The following is a 19,671-nucleotide window of genomic DNA, read 5'->3' on the forward strand; positions in this document are numbered from 1 at the left end:
TTTTATTTTCAATCGACAATCAATGCTGACATCAGCTGTATCTTGGTTGAAAAAACAGACCAGAAAGTTGTTGTCATGTGCCATCGAGTCGGAACCGACTCATAGCGACCCCATGCACAGCAGAACGAAACAATGTCCGATCCTGGGCCAACCTCACTACCGCTGCCACACTTGATGCCATCAATGATGCCACCTGGCCAATCCATCTCGTTAGAGGTGTTCTTGATTATATCAGGATTGTATCAAGATTGACATCGAAATTTAAAGAGACAGTATAGACATAAAACCAAACAGCCACCACTCGTCTGTCTGTCGTGCTGTGGTGGTCTGAGTTGCTGTGATTCTGGGGGCTATGCCACCGGTGTTTTAAATAACCAGCAGGGTCACCCATGGTGGACAGGTTTCAGATGAGCTACAAAACAAAGACAGACTAGGAAGACAGAGTGACAAACTACTTCCGAATCGCTAGTCACTGAAAACTCTATGAATAGCTCATGGAAGTAGCAGTCAATAAATCAAAAGAGGGTATTGCACTGTACAAATCTGCTGCAAAAGGTTTCTTGGAAGTGTTAAAGAGCAAAGATGGCAGTTTGAGTACTAAAGTATATGTGACCCAAGCCATAATATTTTCAATAATCTTGGTATCTTTGAATTATGGTGTTAGTGAAGAATATTAAATACCATGACTACCAGTTGTTCTGTGGGAGAAAGATGAGGCTTTCTGCTCCGGTAAAGATTTACAGCCTCGGAAACCCTGTACAGGGTCACTATGAGTCAGAACTGACTCCATGGCACATAACCACCAGGGAATGAGTAAATCTGAACAGATCTGTGTTGGAAGAAGTACAACCTGAATGCTCTTTAGAAGCCAGGATGGTGAAACTTCCTCTCATGTACTTTGGACAGGTCATCAGGAGGGACCAGTCCTTGGAGAAGGACATCATTCTTAGTAGAGTATCAGTGCAAGACCCGCAACATGGGGTCAAATAGCCAAGGCTGTGAGGACGATGGTGCACGACCGCATAGTGTTCCTTCTGTTGTACACAGCATCACCATGAGTTGGAACCAAAACTATAATAAGATCTCTTGTCATCTTTAGAGTTCCTCTTTATCTTTCTTGAATAAGCAACACTCAGAACATACAGCTGAAAAAGACTTTGTCAACAGCAGTGCCACTGTCTCTTGGTAGGGACTATTCTGGAAATCTGGACATTTTTGTGTTTTTAAGTGCCAATGAGTTGGTTCCGACCCACAGTGATCCTGTCTGTATAGGGTTTCTGAGGAGTGACTGGTGAGCTTGAACTGCTGACCTTGTAGTTCACACTGACTTTGCAGTTCAGTGCATTATTAACCCACACTGCCACACTGTCACACCAGGTTGTCATAAAGATGGGTAAATCTATTTACAAGGAAGGAGCCAGGGATATTGAATTCCCTGAAAGCATGGAACTGGCCTGCCACTAAGAAACGTCCTGCGCACCAGCCCTGCCCATTTATGTTGATGGAAAATGCATTTCTAAGTATCTCAATTCCTAATCTGTCATTGCTTGACATAACACGCTAAAAATATTTTAACCTGGAAAAAAAATTCTTTTATTTTTGAATGAATTTGGACTTACCCAAAGCTCCAGTCCACCCCTCACCCAGTTTCCCATCAGTTAACATCTTCCGCATCAACACCAAGAAATAAACGTTGCGTATTGTCAAGAGGATCCTGACTCATTGGGACGCAATAGGTTTCCCCAGGCTGTTGCCTTTATGGGAGATCGCCAAGTCTTTCTTCCGCAGAGCTGCTGGATGTACTCAAACCATCAACCTTTCGGCTCAATAAATATTAACAGTTCTTCTCATTCATCTTGTGCCCAACAGGAATTCCAGAAATAATATTGGCAACAGCCCACAGCAGAAGTACCAATTCCCTGAGACGACTTTCCGTTTGCATATATTTTTGTATTTAGAACGTGGGCAGGATTTTACAAAGGGCAAAGCTGCAACACAGGGATGAACGCAGCGCCGGGGTCCACCGCTGCAGTTTCAGCGCGCACTGGACCGGGTCTCCAACTCAACGTTGCTGGCGAGGGAGAAAGGTAGCCCCTTCGAAGTCGCCTTTAACATCCCGCCCTCACAGCTTCAGGACCCAGGAAGAGGAAGTGGGCGGGGCGTCCCAAGCTCCGGAAAACAGCATTATTCCGTCACTGTGATCATCGTCTTCTGTAGCCAATCAGCTGCGGTAAGACACGGCCGATGGCCAATGGCAAGAAAACTTCTAGGGCCTGGACTGGAAAAGCGGGCGTCTAGGTGGCGTCTCGAGCGGCTGCCGTGCGGACCAATGGACGTTAGGGGTCCGCGTTGCGGGGCGGACACTGACAGACGCGATGACATCAGTCCGTCACGGCGGCAGAGGCTGCAGGGCCGGGCACCGAGTCGGCGGAGGTGTAGCGGCGGTGGGTCAGGCCAGGGGCTCGGGGCCCCAAGGGTGCGCTGCGGACTCGGTGCGAAGCCGATGGGCTGGGCAGCGGCCGGGGGAGGCGCGTGGTGGTTTTGAGGAGACAGTGGGAGGGTCTGGGGCGTGCCTTGTGACCAGGCCGGAGTAGGAGCTCGCAGGGATGCTTAATGAGGAATGTCAGGGCCAGGAGACTTTGGGGTGCATTCATGGGGTCATTGGGGTAGAGTCTTGGCGTTTGTGCTGAGGTTGGGCACATGCTGGGGAGGGTGAAGGGCGATGGGGGAGACTCATTGTGGTCCTATTGCGGGATGGGGGAGACAGGAAGACACGGCTGGGGGGCCTTTGATACTTGTAGTGGGTACCCTAGAGGAGGGTGAAGGAAGATTTTAGTTTTGTTAGGATGGTGGAAGGGGTCGCAAAAGTGACCAGGGGGAGCTTGCAGGAGCTCAGAAGCCATTGTCCAGTCTCTAGGAATCAGGATCAGGGGAAGCAATGGCTAAAGCACTTGACTAATAGCCAAGGTTGGTGGTTCAAACCCACCAGCCGTTAGCAAGAGAAAGATTTGACAGTGCGTTTCCATAAAGATTGTTGTTTTAAAATGCCATCTGGTTGGTTCTGACTCACACTAACCCATATGGGGTTTCCAAGGAGCAGCTGGTGGGTTTGAGCTGGTCACTTTGTGGTTCTCAGTCTAATGCTAAAATTACAGCCTCCATTAGGATTACCACCTTGCAAACTCTGTGGGATGGTTCTGCTCTGTCACATGGAGTTGCTGTGGGTCGGAATCCATTTGATGTCCCCCCAACAGCAAGGAACCTGGTGGTGCCGTGGGTCAAGCCCCCCGTCCTGCTAGATGCAAGGCAGACAATGGTTCATACCCATCAGCCTTTCTGAGGGAAAAAGATGAGGCGCCCTGAAATCCGAAAGAGCAGTTTTTCTCTGACCCATTGAGTCCACTGCTGTGGGTTTTCTCAGAACAAGAAGAGACGAGAGGTACCTTTCTAAGGAGGAGTAAGGTAGCTGATGGGTAGAGAATTGGTAGTCTGTTGGGGGTGGAGTTTATACCAGGAGGCTTTAAGGGAGGAAGGGCATCCTGGGGAGTAGGGTGGGAAGAGTGTGGGGAGCATTCTGGAATGTGTGAGGACTCTGGATGAGCAGGTTGGGAGAGGTTTAGGAGAGGGAGGCAGAGAGACACTGTGAGGAGAGTTTGTTGATGAAGTTGGCACGAAGGGGCCCATACTCACCCTTTGGGGTGGTTATGTCAAAACCAGGTGATACATGAAAGTACTTAGTCTGTTATACACTTGGGGTCTGAGGGGCTCCATGTACCAGAGGACAAATCCTACCCTTTCTTCCTTTATCCTGTCTCATTCTGGACGCGCCGCTGAAACCTGCACCTCTTCAGTGGGAGGGAGGTGAGGCTGGTGCTTGGAACAATGGCCATTTCCTTGTCTCCTCCAGGGTTACGTTGAGGGTACAGCCCCCAGGTCCTGCCTGTCCCCAGGCTGTGGCTTGCTGGAGTGGAAGCCCCTAGAAGGCAAAGGCAACGCCATGTCCACATTCAGGCAGGAAGACGTGGAGGACCACTACGAGATGGGGGAGGAGCTGGGCAGGTGAGCAGTGGACGGGGCCAGGGGAACTGGGAAGAGGAGGGGGGATTTCCTGTCCTGTGTCTGACTCCTCCAGAGGAAACAAGTCAGGGTCACGTGCTCGTGAAACAGGGTCGGGTTTTAGAGTCAGCGGGTTTCAGCTGCTCATTCTTGTTGGGATATTCCTGTTCATTTCTTCTGGGGAGAAATGTAATGGAGTATAGATAGTCCCTAACATGGAGTGCTGGTGTGACACAGTAGGATAAACACTGGATTGCTCACTGCACGATTGGCAGTTCAAGCCCACCGGCCATGCCTCCGAAACCCTATAAGGGGTTGCTATGAGTTGTAACTGACTAGACAGCCCTGAGCAACAACACACAGTGCCTGGCCTACGATGTTGATACCAACAAATTGATTTCAACTCATAGTATAGTTAACCCATAGAGTTTCCTAGGTTGCCGTCTTTATGGGGGCACATTGCTACGTCTTTTTCCATCCTGGTGGGTTCAAACTACATACAGTGAGAGAGCAACAAAGCTTAAATTACTATCAAGTTGACTCGGACACACCCCATGTGTGTCAGAGTAGAACTGTGCGTTGTAAGGTTTTTAATGGCTGCTTATTATTTTTTTTAAATTGCCAGGTCTTTCTTCCGCGTCACCTGAGTGAATTTGAACTACCAACCTTTTGCTTAGCCGCTAAGTACATTCAGCATTTGTACCACCCAGAGCCTCCGTGATAGCAATAGATAACTCCCTGGCTGCTTTAATTATTAAAGGTCCGCCTGGTCTTCAGTGGGCACTGCTGAATTCCCTTGGACTCTTCTTGTACGTTTAAAGGGCTCCTGTCTGGGTTCACACCCCTTCCATTGTTCTGCATTCTTTTGAGGAAAAGCTGAGATTTCCCATTCTAGTCAGGCAGCTGATTTCCTGTCTGGCAGGGCCTCTGAGGGTCCTCTGGGACCTCCCCCCACCCCCGCCTCTTCCCCCACCCCCTCCCCTCCTCCCCTAGGCCCACCTTCTTCTTTGTGGAGACTCCATCCTTATTTGGTGAGCTCCCTGCTGGCCAGCCCTATGATGTCAGCGGAAGGGAATGTAAATAGCCGGTCCATGCGGGAGAGGACAGTGGAAGGCTTTGGGCTCATCTAGAACCTTAGGGCCCTCCTGTAGGAATGCCCTCCTTTAGCCTGTGGAGGAGAAAGTCATCCTCACACTGCCCCCGGGCAGGAGAAGTCTCATCCTGAGTTGTCGGAACCTTCTGCTTACCCATTGGGCTTTCAGTGACTGATTTTTCAGAAGCACAGTACCAGACATTTGTTCTTAATACTCGGTTCAACATCCTAGCAACACACAGCCTCCATGCACAGATGGGTGGAGGCTACACATGGGGTCTACTTGCCGGGACTCGAACCTGGGTCTCCCACATGGAAGGCGAGGATTCTACCACTGAGCCACTTTGCCCTCTCCAGGGTTGGTGTTGTGGCCCCGAGTGGATTCCTACTCATGGCTACCCCATGTGTCAAAATGGAAGTTACTCCGTAGGGTTTTCTAGGCTGTCAGCTTTAGGTCTTTCTGCTGTGAAACCTCAGGTTCCTAGAGGGATGCTGGGCTATAGGAAAGAGGCTTCTGAATGGTGTTGGAGGAGGTACAAGGGGATTTCAAACAGTTTGTGGAAGAATGGAATGATGAGCTAATGGACCATTTCTACAAGCTTCATAAAGCCCCTAACAACAACTATGTAGGATAGCGTGGCTCCATCTACTTACCAGTCGCTCCTCAGAACCCCTATGCAGTGTCTCTAGGAGTCAGAACCGACTCTACATCACTTTGCAACAACAACATATACGATTGTTTTTGTTAAGTGCCGTCAAATCGATTCTGACCCATAGCAACCCTGTATAGGGTTTCCAAGGAGCAGCTGGTGAGCTTCAGCCGCTGACCTTGTAGTTCAAACGACTTTGCAGTCTGACGTGTTAGCCCATAGCACCACACCAGGACTCCAACATATATGATTATATATGACTGTATATGATTGGAGCGTCCTGGTGTGGTTCTGTGGGTTAATGTGCTGAACTGCAAGGTCGGTTTGAAGCACAAGGCCAGTGGTTCAAGCTCACCAGCTCTTCCTCGGAAACCCTATACAGGGTTGGAAAGGACTCAACTATATATGAGTCGGAAAGGCCTCGACAGCACCTAACAGCAAACACTGGGGTCATCCCCATCCCTAGTCAACAGGGTGGCTGTGGCTTCTGCGCAAGGTGCAGTTTCCTCTTACACCATCAGGGGGCGCACACCTTGCATTTCCAGCATTGTTGTTATATGCTGTGGAGTTGGTTCTGACTCATCGCGACCCTGTACGGGGATCCAAGACTAAGTCTTTCTCCCACGGAGCAGCTGGTAGTTTTGAACTGTTGACCTTGCGGTTCGCAGCCCGATCTGTAATCACTACGCTAAAGGAGCATTTCCAGCATGGAGGAAATAACTGCTCCTTGTCCCAGTGAGATGTTCCGTTTCTTCTCCTTTAAGAGCGTCGTGCGAAGTCATATGAAGGGTTACTGGTTCACCCCCTGTCCATCTCCCTCTGTCCTCCACCTTGCAGCGGCCAGTTTGCCATCGTGCGGAAGTGCCGGCAGAAGGGCACAGGGAAGGAATACGCAGCCAAGTTCATCAAGAAACGCCGCCTGTCATCCAGCCGGCGGGGTGTGAGCCGTGAGGAGATCGAGCGGGAGGTGAATATCCTGCGTGAGATCCGACACCCCAACATCATCACGTTACATGACATCTTCGAGAACAAGACGGACGTGGTGCTCATCCTGGAGCTGGTCTCGGGGGGTGAGCTCTTCGACTTCCTGGCTGAGAAGGAGTCGTTAACCGAGGACGAAGCTACTCAGTTTCTCAAGCAGATCCTGGACGGTGTCCACTACCTGCACTCCAAGCGCATTGCCCACTTTGACCTCAAGGTGAGTCCTGCAGGTGAGGTGGGAGACCCTGGCCAGGTGGGCCAGGGTGGGGTCTGATAGATAGACACTCTGCTAACTCTGTTTCCTGGGCTGTGGGGCCTGGAGCAAGCCCTTCCTGAGCTCCATTCGTCTGTTTTGTTTTTAATCACTTTTAATTCTAGGACTCTTGGTGTGGCGTTGTACGATCAGCACTGGACAGGGAACTGCATGGTTGCCAATTGAAACCTACCAGCTGCTCCTGGGAAACCCTATAAAGGGTTTCTATGAATTGGCAATGATTCGAAGGCACTTAACAACAAACACTCATTGTACTTCTGTTTGTTGTGGTGGAAATATACAAGGGGGGCGACCTTCAAAGAGTTTGTGGAAAAATTCCAGTATGTTTTAATTCCATTCTTCCAAGAACTTTTTGAAGACCCCCCACCCCCTGTATGTAACGAAACCTTTAGCAGTGTTACAATTGCCACATATACAATTGAGCGACATTGATTGCCTTCTTCAAGTTGTGCACCCATTCTTGCATCCCTTTTCCGAATCGTGTCACCACCAGCCACTGCCTCAGTTCTCTGTGTCCCCCCAGCTGGGGGTTTTAACAAACACATTCATTGTCTCCCAGTGTAGAAGGCTGGAAGTCTGAATTCAGAGCACCGGCTCTGGGGAGAGCTTCTTGTCCCCTCTCAGCATCCGTAGGCCCAGCATTCCTTGTATTCTCTCAGAGTTCACTGCCAGCTCTGGGGAGAGCTCCTTGTCCCCTCTCAGCATCCATAGGCCCAGCATTCCTTGCGGATCTCCGTGGGTCTTGGTGTCCAATTTCCCCTGAATCTGGGAGCTTCACAGGACAGGGACTCCAGGTCCAAAGGACATACCCCACTCCCAGTTCTTTCTTGGTGGCAGTAGGTCTCTCCCTCTGCTCATTTCGCTCTCCTTTTTTGTCTCAGAAGAGACTGGCCCCAGATAGAGTCTATTCCTGTAGATTGTATGCGGCCCCAGTAAGATCCTGGAAGTGAGGACGTACAACGCATAGCAGACTCACGTCAGCTCAGGACTGATCACATCAGATCTTACCACGGGGAATTGTTGCAAATTAACTGGGCTGGATTTCTAGTTTTGCACTGTAGATAAGCACTAGACTGCTAGCTTTAAGGTGGGTGGTTCAGACGCACAAAGCTGCTCCTTGGAAACCCTAGACAGGGTCACTATGAGTCAGAATTGACTCCAAAATGGCAGCAGCAGCTGTTAAACTGGCCCAGCAAGTTGGCAGGGACCCCCTAACCACCACAACCATGAACATCGACTCAGTGCATGCCCCTCTCCCCCTCCCCCCCAAGCAGAACTCTCCCTCTCCCCGTCCATCCCCGCCACCTTTGGGAACCAGCTGCAAACATTCCTTAGAAATTGGAACATGAAATGTAGGAAGTGTGAATCTGGTAACATTAGAAGTTGCTAAAAATGAAATGGAACACATAAAAATGGATACCCTGGGCGTTGTTAAGCGCCTCTGAGTTGGTTCTGACCCATAGTGACCCTGTCTTGGGTGTCCAAGAAGTGGTTGGTGAGCTTGAACCATTGACCTTGAGGTTCAAATCAACTTTGCAGTCCGTGCATTAGCCCACAGTGTAGAAATGGACTGGTATTGGCCATTTTGAATCGGATAATAATATAGTTATTTTACTCTGCTGGGAATGACAAATTGAAGAGAAATGGTGTCACATTCATTGTCAGAACTATCAAGGATCTATCTTGAAGTTGAATGCTGTCTGTGATAGGATAATATCCATACGCCTATAAGGAAGACTGCTGTTCAAATTAATGCATCAACCACTAAAGCCAATGATGATGAAATTGAAGAATTCTACCAACTTCTTCAGTCTGAAATTGATCAAGCATGCAGTCAAGATGTATTGACCATTACTGGTGGCTAGAACGTGAAGATTGGAAACAAAGAGGAAGGATCAGTAGTTAGAAAATACGCCCTTGGTGATAGAAACAATGCTGGAGATTGCTTGATAGAATTTTGCAAGACCAATAAGAGGACTTAAAACATTTACTGATGAAGATCAAAGAGCACAGCCTTCGGTATGGATTGCATCTCAATGTCAAGAAAACAAAAATCCTCACCACTGGACCAAAAACAATATTCTTATCAATGGAGAAATGATTGAAGCTGTCAAGGACTTCATTTTTCTTGGATCAACTATCAACACTCACGAAAGCAGCAGTCAAGAGATCAAACGACATACTGCATTAGGCAAATCTGCTGCACAGGAACTTTTTAAAGTGTTAAAGAGCAAAGATGTCAGCTTGAGGACTAAGGTGCACCTGACCCAAGCCATGGTATTTTCAGTAACCTCATATGCATGCGAAAGCTGGACAATGAATAAAGAAGACCGTAGAAGAATTGATGCTTTTGAGTTACAGTGTTGGAGGAGAATATTGAAAGTGCCATGGACTGCCAAAAGAACCAACAGATCTGTGTTGAAAGAAGTGCAGCCAGAGGGCTCATTGGAGGCCAGGATGGCCAGACTTTGTGTCTCATACTTTGGACATATTGTCAGGAGGGACCAGTCGCTGGAGAAGGATATCATGTTTAGTAACAAGGTGGAGGGTCAGAGAAAAAGAGGAAGATCCCCAGCCAAATGGGTTGGCAAAGTGGCAGCATCAGTGGGCTCAAGCGTGGCAACAGTAGTGAGGTTGGTCCAGGATTGGGCAGTGTTTTGTTCTGTGCATAGGGTCGCTATGAGTTGGTACCAACTCAATGGCACCTAACAACAGCAATGACTTAATCATCACAAGTAAGTTTTTAAAACAACATAAAAGACAACTGTACATATAGATCTTACCAAAGGGAGTACGCAGGAATTACATCGACTCCACATGTGGGAAGAGACTGTGGAAAAGCTCCATATCATCAGCCAAAACAAGGCCAGGGGCAGATTGTGTAACAGACCATCAATTGCTCATATGGAAGTTCAGGCTGAAGCTGAAGAAAATGAAAACAAGTCCACAAGAGCTAAAATATGACCTTCAATATGTCCCATCTGAATTTAGAAGTCATCTGAAGAAGAGATTTGATGTATTAGACACTAATGACCAAAGACTAGAAGAGTTGTGGGATGACATCAAGAACATCATATAGGAAGAAAGCAAAAGATCATTGTTGTTGATAAGTACTATCGAGTCAGTTCTGACCCATAGTGATTCTGTATAGGGTTTCCTAGGAGTGTCTGGTGAGCTTGAACCGCCAACCTTGCGGTTCAGATCGACTCTGCAGTCCAAGTGCATTAACCCATAGTGCCACACCAGGACTCCAAAAGGTCATTAAAAGACAGGAAAAAAAGAAAAGACAAAGATGGATGTGAACCTATCACTCAATTCACAATAAAAACTTTGGGAAAAAACAAAAACAAAACGGATGTGAAAAGATACTCTGACACTTGCTTTTGAGTGAAGAGAAAGGGAAGTGAAGGGAAGAAATAAGGAAGTAAAAGAACCAAAGAGAAATTTTCAAAGGGCAGCTCGAGAAGACAAAGTCAAGTATTAGAATGAAATGTTCAAAGACCTGGAGTTAGAAACCCAAAAGGGAAGAACACGACTATTCGCAAGGTAAAAGAACTGAGGGCAAAATTCAAGCCTCGACTTGTTATATTGGAGGATTCTATGTCAAAATATTGAGAACGATGCAGAAAACATCAAAAGATGAAAAGGAAACTCAGAGTCACTGCACCAAGAATAAATGGACGATGTTCAGCCATTTCAAGAGGTACCATATGACCAAGACCCAGTGGTACTAAGGTGCACTGAAGGTATTGTTGAGAAATAAGCCTCCAGGAATCAATGGAATACAAATTGAAATCTTTCAACAAACTGATGCAGCACTGGAGGAACTCACTCATCAATACTATAAAAGTTGGAAGACAGTTTACCTGGCCAACTGATTGGAAGAGATCTATATTTTTGTGCATTTGAAAGAATAGTGACCAAATAGATTGCAGAAATCATCAGTCAATATCTGTAATATCGCATGCATGTAAAATTTTGCTAAGGGTAATTGAAACACAGCTGCAATAGTCATCGACAGAGAACTGCCAGAAATTCAAGCTGGTCTCAGAAGAGGACGTGGAACAAGTAATATCATTTCTGATGTAAGATGGGTTTTGGCTGGAAGGAGAAAATATCAGAAAGACAGTTACTTGTGCTTACTGACAATGCAAAGGCTTTTGACTGTGTAGGTCATGACACACTGTGGATAATATTGCAAAGAATGAGTATTGCAGAACACTTAGTTGTGCTCATGAGGAACCTGTCTGAAGCTCAAGAGACAGTTGTTAGCACAGAACAAGGGTACACGGAATGGTTTAAAATCAGTAAAGATATGCGCCAGGTTTGTAGCCTTTCACCATACTTACTCAGTCTGTATGCTGAGCAAATGATCGGAGCAGCTAGATTATATGAAGAAGAACACGGCATCAGGATTGGAGGAAGAATCATTAATATCCTGTGATATGAAAATGATACAGCCTTGCTTATTGAAAAGTGAAGAGGATTTTTAAAGTACTTACAAGTGAAGATCAAAGAGCTCAGCCTTCAGTGTGGATTGCACCTCAATGTAAAGAAAACAGAAACCCTCATCACTGGACCACTAAATAACATCATGATAAATGGAGAAAGGATTGAAGTTGTCAAAGATTCATTTTGCTTCAATCTGCAATCAGCACTCATGGAAGCAGCCGTCAAATGACGTATTGCACTAGGCAAATCTGCTGCACAAGACCTCTTTTAGGGTGTTCAAGACTCTACTGGCATTGCCAATAGTTTCATAGGCATGTGAAAGTTGACAATGAATGAGGAAGATGGTAGAAGACTTGATAACATTTGCGTTATGGAGAAGAATCTTAAAAGTACCACGGACTGTCAAAGGAGCTCTGGTAGCGTAGTAGTTACGAGTCAGGCTGCTAACCTCAAGGTCAGCAGTTCGAAACCGGCATCTGTTCTACAGGAGAAAGACTCAACAAGCAAATTACTGAACCTCATTTAAAGAGTCAGCAGAGTGGTAGGATGTAAGATTGACATACAGAATCTGGGGGATCCCTTTACACTAACAGAACTCTGAAAAGGAAATCAGGAAAGAAATACTTCTTACAGTAACCCCCCAAAGATGCAATACTTAGGAATAACTATAATCACAGTCTGTCTCATACTTTGGACATATTGTCAGGAGGAAACAATCGTTGGAGAAGGATGTCATGCTGGGTAAGGTGGAGGGTCAGAGAAAAAGAGGAAGACCCCCAACGAGATGGATCAGCCAGGTGGCATCATTGATGGACTCAAGTGTGGCAACGGTAGTGAGGTTGGCCCAGGATCGGACATTGTTTCGTTCTGCTGTGCATGGGGTCGCTATGAGTCGGTTCCGACTCGATGGCACCTGACAACAACAACATAATCATAGAAGCAACAGACTTATACAAAGAAGACTATAAAACATTAAGCAACCAAAAGAGACCAACACAAATGGAGGAATAACCATGCTCATGGATAGGAAGACTTAACCTTGTGAATGAAAATGTCAAAACTACCCAAAGCAATCTATAGATAGAATGCAGTCCAGATTCCACATCGTTCATTAAAGAGATGGAAAACGTAATCAGCGGCAGTCAAGAAATCAAACAACGTATTGCATTGGGCAAATCTTCTGCGCAAGACCTCTTTAAAGTGTTAAGAACAAAGATGGCAGTTTGAGGACTAAGGTGCCCCTGATTGAAGCTGTGGTATTCTCAATAACCTCATATGCATGTGAAAGTTGGCAATGACTAAGGGAGACCATAGAAGGATTGATGTGTTTGAGCTATGGTGTCGGAGAAGAATATTAAAGGTACCATGGACTGCCAGAGGAACAAACAAATCTATGTTGTAGGAATTATAACCAGAATGCTCCTTAGAAGCCAAGACGGCCAGACTTGGTCTCTCATACTTTGAACATATTATGAGGAAGGACCAGTCCCTTCCTGATACATCGTGCTTGGTAAAGTGGAGGGTCATCGAAAAAGAGGGAGACCCCCAACAAGATGGATTGGCACAGTGGCAGCAACAGTTGGCTCAAGCGTGACAGCAATTGTGAGCCCGGCACAGGACTGGAGTGTTTTCTTGTATGTAGGGTTGCTATGGGTTGGAACTAATGCTAATAACCTAACAACATCAACTTTATACTGAAAGGAGAGAGACCTTGGATAAGCAAAGCATTACTGAAACATAAGAACAAACCAAGAGGCCTCTTACTTCCCGATCTCAAAACCTCATACATAGCCAATATAGTCAGAATCACCTGGTACCGGTACAGTGAAAGGTACATTGATCAGTGGAACACAATTGAGAATCCAGATGTAAATCCATCCATCTGTGTTCAGCTAATCTTCGACAAAGGGCCCAGGCACATTAAATGGGGAAGAGACAGTGTCCTCAACAAATGGTGCTGGCAAAACTGGAAATGCACGCAGAAGAGTGAGGTAAGAGCTGCATCTCACACCATATGCAAAAGCGAACTCAATGGAGATTGAAGAGTGACGTGTAAAACCTGGAACTGTAAAGATCATCAAATGAAAAAATAGGTACCGGATACATGGCACAAACACTATCAACTATAACAGACAACACAAACAGACAAAATAGATGACTTAATAGGACCTCCTGAAAATGGACCCTTATGTGCACCCAAAGATTTCACTAAAAGACTGGGAAAAAATTTTTGGCAATCATATATCAAACAAGGGACTGTTGTCTGAAACTTACAGAACACTTCAACACCTCAACAAGAAGATGACAATACAATTTAAAAATGGGCAGAGGACACGAATAGACACTTCACCAAAGATATTCAGGTGACCCACAAACATGAACAAATGCTCATGATCATTAGCCATTATTGTTGTTGTTGTGTGCCGTGGAGTCGGTTTGACTCATAGCAACCTTGTACAGGGTTTCTGAGGCTGTAAATCTTTACGGGAGCAGAAAGTCTTATCTTTCTCCTGCGGAACATCTGGTAGTTTCGAACTGCTGACCGTGAGATTAGCAGCCCGATTCGTAAACACTCCGCTATCATCTTATTCCAGCATTGATAACAAGGCTCAAAACCACAGAAAACAACAAATGCTGGTGAAGGTATGGAGACTGGGACCCTCCTACACTGCTGATGGGACTGGAAAATGGTCTGGCGCTTTCTCAAAAAGTCGGAAATAGATATACTGTACAACCCAGCAATCCCTCTCCTCAATATAGATCGTCAGGAAGTAGGAGCGGTCACATGAAGAGATATCTGCAAACTCATGTTCATTACAGCAGTGTTCACAATAGTGACAAAGATGGAGACAGCTAAATGTCCATCAGCAGCAGAGAGGTTAAACAAACATTGATACGTATACATAATTGAATACCACGCAACACTGAAGAAGAATGATGAATCGGCAAAACACTTCCTAATATGCTGAAAGAGATTAGTCAGTCACAAGAGGACAAATATTGTATGAGATTACTGTTGTAAACATTAAGACGAGGTTTTCTTGATAACAGAATCAAGCTCTAATTGTTACCAGGGATGGGAGGGAAGGAGAACTTATTCACCGGCTAGAAGGTAGACACAATGTTGACTTGGGTGGTTAAGCACCATTGAGTTGACTCTGACGCCTAGTGACCTTGTATTAGGCTTCCGAGGAGCACCTGGTGGGTTTGAACCACGGACCTTGAGGTCCAAATTCCAGTGCTTATCTTACAGCACCATACCAGGAGTCCAGCTAGGGTGATGGGAAAGGCAAAATGCAACACGAGGGAGGGTGGCTCCGGAAAGGTGAGGGGAGTGGAAGACAGGAGTGTAAGAGTTAGAGTGTTGTTGTTAGGTGCCGTGGTGGAGTCAGTTCCGACCCATAGCGACCCAGTACAGGGTTTCCGAGGCTGTAAATCTTTACGGGAGCAGAAAGCCTCATCTTTCTCCCGTGGAGCAGCTGGTAATTTCGAACTGCTGACCTCAGGGTTCGCAGCCTGATTCGTAACCACTACGCTACCAGAGTAGAGGTTAAATACTGTGAACCGATGGTGCACCCAGGGCAATGCAATCATTGTCATGAAACACGGTGTAGGATTTGTCGAATGTGGGACTGATGATCTGTTCTGGAAACCTTCACTCAATTCACACAGAAAAGTTTTTGTTTTTTATTAAAAAAAAACAAAATACCCCAAATTTAGTTTTCTGAAATAAGTGCATTGCTCTTGAGAACTGGTACCGTACTGGTTACAAATCAGGCTGCTAAGCTCAGGGTCAGCAGTTCAAAACTCCCAGCAGTTTCGTGGGAGAAAGATGAGACTTTCTGCTCCTGTAAAGATTTCCAGCTTCAGAAACCCTGTACAGGGTCGCTATGAGTCAGAACTGACCCCACGGCACACAGTCACCACCACTTGAGAACTAATGTGCACAATGCCAGGAGGTTGATCTCATGTCCCATGACTGACATGCCAGCAAAACTGGGACCTTCCCGACTTACAGAACCAAACCCAATACTGTGGCCATCAAGCCATTTCAGACAGCTTGCTCCAGTGATGGGAAGCTGGGCCCAGCCTCATGGGCACGTGATGAGTGGCCCCGGGGCACGCAGGGTGGGCTCAGCTCGCTCTCATGGGCTGAGGGAAGAAGGGGCTCTTGGGGAAGAGAGGGGGCTCTGCAGATGCTGTTCTATCAGCTGCAGAGTCCGCTATGGACCTCCTGTTCCCCCTCCCCTCAGCCTGAGAACATCATGCTCCTAGACAAGGGAGTGCCCAGCCCCCGCATCAAGCTCATCGACTTCGGCATTGCCCACAAGATTGAGGCTGGCAACGAGTTCAAGAATATCTTTGGAACCCCTGAGTTTGTAGGTGAGGCTTTGATGGGCTCCCAGGTCCTGGGAAGTGGCCATCAAGACTTTCCCCAGGGAAGTGTAAGATATGGGGTCTTGGACCCTCATGCCTGGATCACATCTCCCCAAGCTTGTCCCCCAGACCTCTAACTGGTATACTCTCACCCGTGTCCCCTACAACACAATATGTAGTTCTCTGCTAAATGTTTCCCCCACAAGTTTGACATCTCGTGCGTCCCTGTCCCTGCAGCTCCCGAGATCGTCAACTATGAGCCCCTGGGGCTGGAGGCTGACATGTGGTGAGTGTCGGGCAGTGGGGTCAGCTGGGTCCAGCATCCGCAAAATGCAGCTCCCTGCTCCTGCCCACACTGGTGTCCCCCTGCAGTGGGCGGCCCCAAGGACAGGCATCCCTCCTGCTCCTTGCCCTCTGCACTCTGGGAGCTGCAGGCTTGGGGTGTGGGATCCTGATGCCTGGGGGCTGGGGAGGATTTATCCCCTCAGGATGGGTCGGTAAACTCCAACCCTTGGGCCAGATCCAGCCCCCGGCCTACATTGTAGGACCCATGTGCTAAGAAGGTTCTTTCCTTTTTAAAAATAGTTTAAAAATCAAAACAAGAAAACCCTCCAAAGACTATGTGATTGAGATGTTTTATTTATTGTCTGGTCCTTTCTAGAAAGAATTTTCTAACTCTGAGTTAGGCTAGCAAGAGCCCGTAATTGTTCCTATCACCTGCCTGGGTTCGCTCTGGGGACTCAGTTATCTGTTGGTCAGCTCTAAGATTGTTGGGTGGGACGGCAGGTGGTACAGCTCCCTACAGGAAGGCAGGGTCTCACTCAGAGAGCAGGGCTCTAAGTGTTCCCAAGACTGAGCTGACCCATTCTCCTTGTCTGTCCCTCAGGAGCATCGGGGTCATCACCTACATCCTGTGAGTGCTGGGGACCCAGGTGATGGGAGTGGATGGCGCCAGGGGAGACCTGAGTGATTGGAGGGGTGGGGCAAGGGTCAGGAGCAGCCTGGGTGCAGGAGGTGTTCAGTGAACATCGGGGGGTGGGGAATTCATAAACTAAGGGTCCCTGGGTGGCACAAATGGTGAATGTGCGCAGCTGCTCACCAAAAAGGCTGTGTCCACCCGGAAGCTCCTCAGATGAAAGGCCTGGTCATCTTTCCATCTGTGAGACACAGTTGTACACCGACATATGTGTGGGGGCTAGGAGGTGGGGAGGCCCCCATAGTGTTGTTGGAAAGATGCTATGGAGGCCTGAATGTGTCATGTTGCTACTGTCCTGTCATTGGTGATGCCCATCTGGGTCTGAACCACCCATCTGGATGCTTCATGATCCTGCTTCAATTTCTGCCCACTCTGTTTAGCAGCCGTCAGTGCGAGGGCGGTGGACTTTAGACACCTTCTGTCAGGGGGCCTGGGGACACGCCCTCAGCCTCCCCTTCAATTGGCTGCTTACCATATGAGCACGCACTTGGGGTGGTATCCCAGGAAATGGCAGCATGTGTTGAGACGCACCCCCACCCCCACCCCCACCCGTGCCTGTCCCTCCTCCAGCTTAAGTGGCGCGTCCCCATTCCTGGGTGAGACCAAGCAGGAGACACTGACCAACATCTCGGCCGTGAACTACGACTTCGATGAGGAATACTTCAGCAGCACCAGCGAGCTGGCCAAGGACTTCATCCGCCGGCTGCTCGTCAAAGACCCCAAGTAGGAGCCGGGCTTCAGGGGGGTTGAGAGGCAGCCCTGTGGGTAGGCCCAGGGAGCTTGTGGGGGCAGATCTGAGTGATGGCATGGTAGGACCCGGCTCTCTCCCTGCTGCCACCTCATGTCGTGGGCGTCAAAGTACACATCCTTATCCGAGGGGAGGCAGCAGATGGGCTGTACCGGGCTCACACTGTATTTGCAAAAATTCTAAGTCAGGATTTCATGTCACATTCCAGATTTGTTTCTTTCTAGAACAGTCCTGGCGACAGTGGGTCCTCAGTGATAAACAGCACCCCCCCCCCCCCCCCCCCATGTGCATTGTCTGGTTTTGTTGTCTTCCCAGCCCCCTGTATCCCCAATCCCAGCTTGGGAACCAGAATGACAAGCACAGAGTTGGGTCACCGCTATGTTGCTAAATCCCCCCGAGATACACTCTGCATGCACCCGCTGCCTGTAGGTGCAGGTGTAGGGTCATTCCTGGACTAGTTACCCTGAGGGCCATGTGGCCACAGGTCAGCTCCAGCTGCTACCTGTCCAGCCCCCTCAGGGAGGGTGGGATGTGCAGCTGGCACTCAGGTGATTAAGGCCCCTGGGGCCGGGGTTCTTGCAGGAGGAGAATGACCATTGCCCAGAGCCTGGAACATTCCTGGATCAAGGTATGGACCTGGGCTTCTCACAGCCCCATTCAGCTGCCTGTATTTAACCCTATCTGGGGTGTGAGGGGTCTCCCTGTACCAGACTAGCAGGGAGGAGACCCCAGAGGAGCAGGATGTGGGGGTGGCATGCGGAGGCATGCCTGAGCTCACGTGCACCTGTCAGGATTCGCTCCCCCAGAAAATAGGCCAGGGTCACGAAACTGTTCCTAAAAGCATGGCCATGTGCCAGTAAAAGTTTCCAAAACCCCGCGAAGGGCCGTGGTTTGCGGACCCCTGCGCCAGACCTCCCCTCCGCCCCTCCGCAGGCAATCAAGCGGCGGAACGTGCGGAGCGAGGAGAGCGGCCGGAAGCCTGAGCGGCGGCGGCTGAAGACCACGCGCCTCAAGGAGTACACCATCAAGTCTCACTCGAGCATGCCGCCCAACAACACCTACATCAACTTTGAGCGCTTCTCCAAGGTGCTGGAGGAGGTGGCGGCTGCCGAGGAGGGGCTGCGCGAGCTGGAGCGCAGCAAGCGGCACTTCCGCGAGGACATCGAGACGCTGACGGCAATCTACGAGGAGAAGGAGGCCTGGTACAAGGAGGAGCACGAGACCATCGGCCAGGACCTGCGGCGCCTGCGCCAGGAGCTGCACAAGACCGAGGCGCTCAAGCGGCAGGTCCAGGAAGAAGCCAAGGGCGCGCTGCTGGGCGCCAGCGGCCTCAAGCGCCGCTTCAGCCGCCTGGAGAACCGCTACGAGGCTCTGGCCCAGCAGGTGGCGTCCGAGATGCGCTTTGTGCAAGAGCTAGTGCGCGCCCTGGAGCAAGAGAAGCTGCAGGCCGGGGACTGTGGCCTGCGCTAGGACCCCGAGGAATGCTTCTGCGCTGGGGCCGCCAGGGCGGGTGGGGAGGGCCGGGGGAGTGCGCCTGCGCTGGGGACACAGGGGTGAGGGAGGCGGGCACCTGTGTTGGGGCCGCTAGGGGCCGGGAGTGCGCCAGTGTGCGTAGTGGTTTTAGGTTGTAGTTAGAGCGTCTGCGTCGGAATCCTCCCCGCAAGTCTGGTTTCTCCCATCAGTATTCCAGGCTGGGGTCACTCCTTGGGACTCAGATGCTTACGGCCTGACCAGAAACCGGGTCTACACCTGGAATTAAGGCCCAGCCCTTTCCTGCAGCCTCACCCAACCCCAGCGGTGAAGGTGGACTCCGGCCTTGGTGGGTTCGGGGTCTCATCCCAGGGCCTCAGCAGGCCCTTTGGTCTGGGAACCTGCCTTTACTGAGAATGCACATGAAATTGGATTCATCTTCTCTGATGTACCCCATCCTTCTTGCTGGGGACAACGCTGAGCGAGAGCCCCAGTTCTTAGCCTTTTGATCTGGAGGTGGTGGGAAACGTCCATAAAAGTTGGGCACCCCGATTCAGGGGCAGTGGGGAGTGGTGGGCCCTTGCCTCCTGTCTC

At 49.0% G+C, this 19,671-nt stretch overlaps 1 protein-coding gene across 1 annotated transcript; it reads left to right on the forward strand.

Moving 5' to 3' along the window:
- Nucleotides 1-3,940: 3,940 nt before the first annotated feature.
- Nucleotides 3,941-19,078, forward strand: DAPK3 (death-associated protein kinase 3). The gene is made up of 8 exons (XM_006868940.1): nucleotides 3,941-4,059; nucleotides 6,637-6,997; nucleotides 15,760-15,889; nucleotides 16,121-16,169; nucleotides 16,770-16,796; nucleotides 17,430-17,582; nucleotides 18,190-18,235; nucleotides 18,541-19,078. Exons 1-8 carry the CDS (start codon nucleotides 3,998-4,000, stop codon nucleotides 19,075-19,077), a joined length of 1,365 nt encoding a protein of 454 aa, XP_006869002.1. The 5' UTR covers nucleotides 3,941-3,997; the 3' UTR covers nucleotide 19,078.
- The last annotated feature ends 593 nt before the right edge of the window (nucleotides 19,079-19,671 follow it).

Source organism: Chrysochloris asiatica, unplaced genomic scaffold (assembly GCF_000296735.1).
Source record: "Chrysochloris asiatica unplaced genomic scaffold, ChrAsi1.0 scaffold00125, whole genome shotgun sequence".
NCBI classification, from domain to species: Eukaryota; Metazoa; Chordata; class Mammalia; order Afrosoricida; family Chrysochloridae; genus Chrysochloris; species Chrysochloris asiatica.

What these genes read in the sequence shown, in the direction of transcription:
- DAPK3 (XM_006868940.1), top strand. Translation starts at nt 3,998, where the DNA reads ATGTCCACATTCAGGCAGGAAGACGTGGAGGACCACTACGAGATGGGG. An exon ending in TTGCCCACTTTGACCTCAAG is followed by an intron (nt 6,998 to 15,759) that starts GTGAGTCCTGCA and finishes CCCTCCCCTCAG; the next exon opens with CCTGAGAACATCATGCTCCT. An exon ending in GGGGTCATCACCTACATCCT is followed by an intron (nt 16,797 to 17,429) that starts GTGAGTGCTGGG and finishes TCCCTCCTCCAG; the next exon opens with CTTAAGTGGCGCGTCCCCAT.